The 7,373-nt window shown below is 59.4% G+C and overlaps 1 protein-coding gene across 1 annotated transcript in view; it reads left to right on the top strand.

Annotated features, from left to right (window-relative positions):
• CACNA1I (calcium voltage-gated channel subunit alpha1 I) overlaps positions 1-7,373 on the top strand; it is a 53,959-nt gene that overhangs the window by 21,055 nt on the left and 25,531 nt on the right. Inside the window, exons 7-14 of the mRNA XM_024737412.1 lie at positions 1,825-1,976; positions 2,708-2,893; positions 3,193-3,310; positions 4,022-4,177; positions 4,669-4,762; positions 5,430-5,632; positions 6,304-6,795; positions 7,165-7,265. Of these exons, the coding sequence (XP_024593180.1) occupies positions 1,825-1,976; positions 2,708-2,893; positions 3,193-3,310; positions 4,022-4,177; positions 4,669-4,762; positions 5,430-5,632; positions 6,304-6,795; positions 7,165-7,265 (1,502 nt within the window). The remainder of the gene's footprint in view (positions 1-1,824; positions 1,977-2,707; positions 2,894-3,192; positions 3,311-4,021; positions 4,178-4,668; positions 4,763-5,429; positions 5,633-6,303; positions 6,796-7,164; positions 7,266-7,373) is intronic.

Here is a 7,373-nt window from a genome sequence, read left to right as displayed (position 1 = left end):
TCTCCCGCCTCCCAGCCCGAGTTCGGGCTGGTCTCTTTGCCTGGACAACCTTCTCTTCTCCCTGTCACCCACTCCCCCTCTCGGCTTTGAGGTCTCCCCGAGATGTCACTCTCTATAGGAAGCTGCTCCTGACTCCACTGCCCTGTTCCCCCAAAACACCCTCAAGTTCCCTCTGTTTTTGTCACCGCCGGGTGGTTTGTTAACTCGCACGATGGGCTTTGCCGGCGGAGACTGCACCTCTCAAGGGCAGGAAGAACGCGCTGATTCATTCACCACCGCCCACCCTGGGCAGCACAAGCCCGGCCCCTGACGGATGCTTGGGAGGCCTGTGGAGTGCATGCAGTGATGAACAAGTGGATGATGGATGGACGAGTTTGGGGAGGTGTGGGTGTGGATACCAGGAGATCAGTTTGGAGTCTGACTTGGTGGCTCTGCCACAGCCTTGCCGGGTGGCTCTGAGCAAGGCAGTTCCCTTCTCTGAGCCTCAGTTTCCTCATCTGTAAAATGGAGTTGCTAACAGTGGCCTCACAGATCGACTGTCAGTAACTGTGTTGGGGTCGAGCTCAACACGGGCACATGTTCAGGCCTAACAAATGGCCCTTCCCTTCTCTGTGATTCAGGCGGGAACAAGCTGGCCCAGGGTGAGCAGAGACCAGGCACTTCACCAGTCCTGGCGGGGCCAGGGCTGGGGGAGGGGCAGGGAGAGAAGGGGCTGGAGCCTTGTATGGCCCTCATCTTACGCCATTCCCTCGTTTTATGGATGAGGAAACTGAGGCCCGGGCTGTTGCGGGGAGGACCTGTAACCCCACCCCCAGTCGTGGCCAACAGGGTGGCCTGTTTCATACACTGGGGTTCCTTGGGTGGTCCCACTTGCAGGGGTGTCACCTACTGCTAATAACCATCAAGTAAACAGCTCCAGGGGCAGAGGTTGGGTCTGCGGCCAGAGGGGCCAGTCTCCCTCTGAGCAGCTGGTGACTTTGACCCTTAACCTCTCTGGGCCTTCGTGTCCTCCTCTGAGAAGCGGGAGAAGTAAGCCCCACTGACCAGGTGGACAGGTGGATTGAGAGCCGTGGTGGCACACAGTAGGTGCACGGTCTCTGTCCTCCCTTCCCAGGGCAGATGGTCTCCAGCCACCCGCAATCCTGAGATGCCATTGCTAAGGAAGGAAGGAGGTGAGGGGAAGGCTGTGTAGGGAGGTCTGCACAGGCAGGGGTTAAGGGTGGAGACTTGGAGCCAGGCTGCCTGGGTTCAAACCCTGGCTCTGCCCCTTACTAACTGTGCGGTCTCGGGCAGGGGACTGGCCTTCTCTGAACCTGCTTCATATGCATAATGGACTCTCGTGAGGGACTAAGTTACATGATGCCTGTGAAGTGCACAGGGCAGGTCCTGCACGTGCTCCCAAAATGGGTTAGGGTCGTGGGCAAACGGGGTTTCCGCAGCCACTGGTTTGCCTCCTTGTCTTGCTCTGTGTCTAGCCATGTAACCTCTGGCTTGTTTCTGAGCCTTAGTTTCCTTATCTGTAAAATGGGTATCATAATGTGACCCTTAGTGTGCAGTACCAGCATCATTGCCAACTTGGTGGAAGGTTAGCCCCACGTGTTCCCATCTCAGTGGACCTCTCAAGACAGCAGAGATGAGGCAGAGTTGTAGGTTTCTTGAGGCCAAGTGCAGGGGGAGGATGGAGCTCTGGCAAGGACACTGACCTGCAGGTCGTGGAGCCGGGGTGGCAGAGCCGGGCCTTCCCGGAGGTTCTAGAGCTGATGGGTATCCCGGCAGCCCTCTGGCCTGACCGGGTCCCCGTTCCCTTCCCCAACACCCCCATAGCCCGAGGAGCTGACCAACATCCTGGAGATCTGCAACGTGGTCTTCACCAGCATGTTCGCCCTGGAGATGCTGCTGAAGCTGGCCGCCTTCGGGCTCTTTGACTACCTGCGGAACCCCTACAACATCTTCGACAGCGTCATTGTCATCATCAGGTGCCAACCTCCCCCGCCGACCCCAATCCTGCCCCTAGCCTGTGGGCCTAGAAACAGAACGGGGTGGGAGGGGGATTGAATGCACTGACCCCAGCCAGTAAATGAAGTACATAAGATCAAAGGAAGCTAATTACACTGAAATGCAGTTATCAAAAAATTTGAAAATTTGTGATTTAGCAGTGTATGCACTTCTGGATTAATTCATTAAATAGCAAGATCCAGCAGTGGGTCCGTGACTACCATCATTCCAAAGAGAGGATGGGTATAAGTGATATCTGGAAACACGTGTATCGGCTGTCATGTGGTAGAAAAGTGTCAGTGATTTCGATTGGCCACGAGGCCACAGGAAGTGCTAATTCTCTGCCACGAGGCCACAGGAAGTGCTAATTCTCTGCCACGAGGCCACAGGAAGTGCTAATTCTCTGCTGTTTGTTGCTGACGTTCATAATCAAAAGAATGTTAAATCTCAAAAAAGAGGTCAGTGATATTTACGCGCCATAGACTTCTTGCGGGGGGTGGTCCATGGAATCCAGGTTCAGAGCCCCGGCTTCAGGGTGCCGCGAGCCGCAGTGACCCGTGAAACAATACCCATTGGATGAATGAGTGAACGAATGGAAGCCGTCCGTCTCTCCGCCCACCTGGCCTCTCCTTGCTCTGCCCTCGTCTCCTGCCGGCCTCGCTCTGACCCTTCCTGCCTCTCTCCCCCGCCCACCCCACCCGGCGGGCTGCAGCGTCTGGGAGATCGTGGGGCAGGCGGACGGCGGGCTGTCGGTGCTGCGGACCTTCCGGCTGCTGCGGGTGCTCAAGCTCGTGCGCTTCATGCCCGCGCTGCGGCGGCAGCTCGTGGTGCTCATGAAGACCATGGACAACGTGGCCACCTTCTGCATGCTGCTCATGCTATTCATCTTCATCTTCAGGTGAGTCCCGCCCACCCTGGGGCCACACCTGCGGGGGCTGCCAGGCCCCTGGGGGAGCGTGGCTGGGTGAGCTTCTCCGGGCAACACCCCAAACCTGGATACGAATCCTGGCGCCCTCACTTAATCCCCTATGGCTCCGGGCGAGTACTGCCCCTCTGAGCCTCTGTGTTCACGTCTGTAAAATGGGACCAACGCTGGCCCCTCCCATCTTAGTGGGTGGTTCTGAGAATGAAACAAGGTGGGTGGGCAGAGAGCTCTGTGTGTGTGAGTCCCTCGAGCCACCTCTGTCTCTCCCCCAGCATCCTTGGGATGCACATCTTTGGCTGCAAATTCAGCCTCCGCACGGACACGGGAGACACAGTCCCTGACCGGAAGAACTTTGACTCCCTGCTGTGGGCCATTGTCACGGTGTTCCAGGTGAGCCCCCGCATGTGTCCATGGGTGTCTGGGGAAGGGAGTTCTCCCAGGATCACTTTTTGGAGGTGCCCCCAGCCTCAGAGAATCCAGGGGAGAGCAGTGGCCTGACAAGGAGGCCCCTCAACCCCGGCCTCCAGTGGCCAGGCTGGCACAGCGCTGGCTCTGGGAGCTGGACTGATTGCCCGGTGCCCGTCCCCACCCCCTCGCTCCTGCCCTGAGACCGTGGGGTTAGGATTCTTCCCTGAGACTGTTTCCTCACGTGTGCTGTGGCCATGGTTGAGTGGGTGTGTACACACAGGTGTGGTGGGGGCAGAAGGAACAAGGGGAGAAGGCAGGGGGGCTTGTGCCCTGGGTGGTGGGATACGGTGCTGAGAGGGTGGGGCTGGGGAGCAGCCAGGAGGGAGCACCGGTCCGTGGGGCGCACGTGTCAGGGCAGGAGTGTGTGACATAGGCCTCGAGGGTATGGGCGGGCCGGGCAGCAGGAAGAGGTGTGTGTGCGTGTCAGCACACACACACATGCACGTGCATGATTCTGCGGCTCTGCCCCCAGCTAGGGCCATGGTTTTCGAGGACCCTGGGTGTGCCCGAGCGTGTGTGAGAGGATGCTGTAGGTGCTCATGGGCTGCGGCGTGCCTGCACCTAGGGCACCCAGTGGGCTGGGGGGCCTGGAGATACTCAGGGGCTGAGCTGTCATCCCCCTTCCCTGCACAGATCCTTACCCAGGAGGACTGGAACATCGTCCTCTACAATGGCATGGCCTCCACCTCCCCCTGGGCCTCCCTCTACTTCGTTGCCCTCATGACCTTCGGCAACTATGTGCTCTTCAACCTGCTGGTGGCCATCCTGGTGGAGGGCTTCCAGGCGGAGGTGACTGTGGCCCTGGTGGAGGAAGCACCCCTTTGGGGCCTGCACAAGACTGGGCGGGGGGTGGTCTGGATGGAGGAGGACTGCGATTCAAACATCTAGCAGGCAACAGGTCTCCAGAGGAGGGGGTTGCCAGTGAGGTGATGAGCTTCCCATCACAGGAGGCATGCAAGTGGGGGGGGGAATCTGCATCTAGGATCCCTGCCTCTCCCCCAGGGGTGTAGGCCTAGGCTTCTCCATCTGTGAGATCCTAAAGTCCCCAAGATCTGGGATTCTGGATCCTGCCTCCTTCATTTTCTGAGGCTTTGGGGACACTTACAATCAGGCAGATGTGGGTTTGTGGCCTAGGTCCTCGTTAGCTTCTCGCTTCCATTTTCTGAGCCTCAGTTTCCCCATCTGTAAAATGGGGGGTGGTGAAAACACCCATTGAAAAATTCAGGAGGGAGGGAAGGGCTAAGCTGACTTTTGTTCCAATGTGAGGGACGGTCTCCCAGGGCGACGCCAATCGCTCCTACTCGGACGAGGACCAGAGCTCATCCAACATGGAGGAGTTTGACAAGCTCCAGGAGGGCCTGGACAGTGGCGGAGGTAAACGGACCTCCACTCGTCACCTAGGAGGCCAGGACTCTTCCCCAGATCTAGTTGGGCAGAGGGCACAGCATCTGGTTTCCCCTCAAGCCAAGGCTCAGGACTGCTAATTCTCTATGGTTTGTTGTTTACATTTATAATTGAAAGAATTGCTAAATCGCCAAAGGTCAGTGACATTCATGGCTCTCCTGAATTCTAGCCACAGGGGTGGCTGCAGCCCACCCTCACCCCTCCATACCGCTGGCCTGTAGCGAAGAGCCTTGGGCCTCAGCATGCCTGGGTTTTTTTAGCACCACTGCGCAGCTTGGAAGAAACCTCCCAGCCCATGCTGTGTCCTTCTCAGTAACGGGGCTAAGCAGGCTCTGCCTTCTTCCTGCACTGGGCATGGGAGTGAGGTTCCTATGTTGGGTAAAGCTCGGAGCTGGCCCTGAACACAGAAGGCAAGGGATCCACTCATCCAAAAATAAAACTGAGAGCCTTGCAAATGGGGCAGAGGGGAGGCACGTGTGACGGGATCCAAGCAGGAGGACTTCCTGGTGGAGGAGGTCTCTCCAGAAAAACTTCATTTCTGTTACTGTCTCTGTCTGTTTCTTTGTCTCATGGCTTCTTTTGCTCTTGTTCTGTCCTCTTGTCTGCTCCTCCCTCTGTCTCTATCTGAACCCTCCAGATCCCAAGCTCTGCCCAATCCCCATGACCCCCAATGGGCACCTGGACCCCAATCTCCCACTGGGTGGACATCTGGGCCCCACTGGGGCTGCAGCATCCGCCCCCCGCCTCTCGCTGCAGCCAGACCCTGTGCTAATGGCCTTGGGCTCCCGCAAGAGCAGTGTCATGTCACTGGGGAGGGTGAGCTACGACCAGCGCTCCCTGGTGAGTCCTCATGGGGTGCTCTGGTTGGCTACTCCCTGCTGGGTGTGTGCGGAGGGACCCTGAGAAGTGTCTGCCAGTCCAGCCTCAGACTGGTACCTAGGCTTAGGGCACCAGACTGCCCAGCCAGAAACAGGCAGGGACCATGTCTGTTGCATTCCTGGGTGCCCAGGGACAGAGCAGGACCTGGCAACAAGGAATGAGTGAGTGAATGAATGAATGAATAGTGCCAGTGGGTCTGGTGTAGAGAGGTGGGTTTTTGTTTTAGCAGCTATGTGTAGGGTTGAGAGCTGGACCTTGGGGTTGGGCAGACCTGAGCTTGTATCTGGCCTCTGCCACTGCCAAACTTTGTACCCATGACCAAGTTACAGCCCTTCTTGAGCCTCAGTTTCCCTTCCTGTAAAATGGGAAGATGCCCTGACTTACTGTACTGTTATCAAGGGAAGGGAGGTGGCAGGAGGGACATAGCCACACAGTGGAGGTACCCGTGTGTCTGTAGATGTGGATGGAGTGAGAGGCAGAGCAAGGAGAGGACCTCTGGGGTCTAGCCCCTTCTGTCGCCCACTGGCCAGGTGGGCAGCCCTCTTTGGGCCTCAGCGGGTGTGCAGGCTCCCTTCAGTCACAACCGTGGGTGTGTGTGGTGGCGCTGACCGGAGCCCCGGGCTTCCTCCCAGTCCAGCTCTCGGAGTTCCTATCACGGGCCGTGGGGCCGCAGTGGGGCCTGGGCCAGCCGTCGCTCCAGCTGGAACAGCCTCAAGCACAAGCCACCATCGGCGGAGCACGAGTCCCTGCTCTCGGCGGCGGAGCGCAGCAGCGGTGCCCGGGCCTGCGAAGGTGCCCGGGAGGAGGCGCCACTGCGGGCCGTGCCCCCGCACGCCCTGCACGCCCCGCACGTCCCGCACGCCCACCAAGCGCAGCATGGTCCCCACCTGGCGCACCGTCACTGCCACCACCGCCGGACGCTGTCCCTCGACACCAGAGATTCGGTGGACCTGGCCGAGCTGGTGCCCGCCGTGGGCACCCACCCACGGACTGCCTGGAGGGCGGCAGGCCCGGTCCCCGGGCACGAGGACTGCAATGGCAGGATGCCCAGCATCGCCAAGGACGTCTTCACCAAGATGGACGACCGCCGGGATCCCGGGGAGGACGAAGAGGAGATGGACTACGTGAGTGCGCGAGGCTCTGGGGGCCACGGAGGGGACCACGAGGAGGTCAGCTGGGATGCAACGGGGAGTGGTCGAGGGGTGGCGCTGGAGTGGGAGGGACCGACAGGGGTCCCGCCTAAGGGGGACCCTGGCCATGGGGAGAAGGCTTCAGGTGGGTGAACAGGGGACGGGGCCGGAACACCTCTGAGCTGGGCCCGCCCCTGTGAGAGAAGCCCTCCCTGACCGCCCTGGGTGGGGTGAGGGTTCTGGTCTTGCTGGGAGAGTTCGGAGGTCATCCAGTGGCCCCACTTTGCTGGATGGTCAGGGTGGGTGGATATGAGCGGCTCTGGGCAGCGCTGACCCGCCAGCACCCCGTCCTCCCCTTGCCAGACTCTGTGCTTCCGTGTCCGCAAGATGATTGACGTCTACAAGCCTGACTGGTGCGAAGTCCGCAAGGACTGGTCTGTCTACCTCTTCTCCCCCGAGAACAGGTGGGCAGGGCCAGGCTCAGGGTGGCGTTAGAATAGGGGGTTGACAGGTTTGGGAGGGAGAGATTTCTGCCAAGCCAAGCAGGGCCATTGGCAGGGCCCTGTGGGGAG

Source organism: Neophocaena asiaeorientalis, unplaced genomic scaffold, assembly GCF_003031525.2.
Source record: "Neophocaena asiaeorientalis asiaeorientalis breed wild unplaced genomic scaffold, Neophocaena_asiaeorientalis_V1.1 scaffold242, whole genome shotgun sequence".
In the NCBI taxonomy this organism is placed as follows: Eukaryota; Metazoa; Chordata; class Mammalia; order Artiodactyla; family Phocoenidae; genus Neophocaena; species Neophocaena asiaeorientalis.
This window is presented reverse-complemented; position numbering and strand designations above follow the sequence as displayed.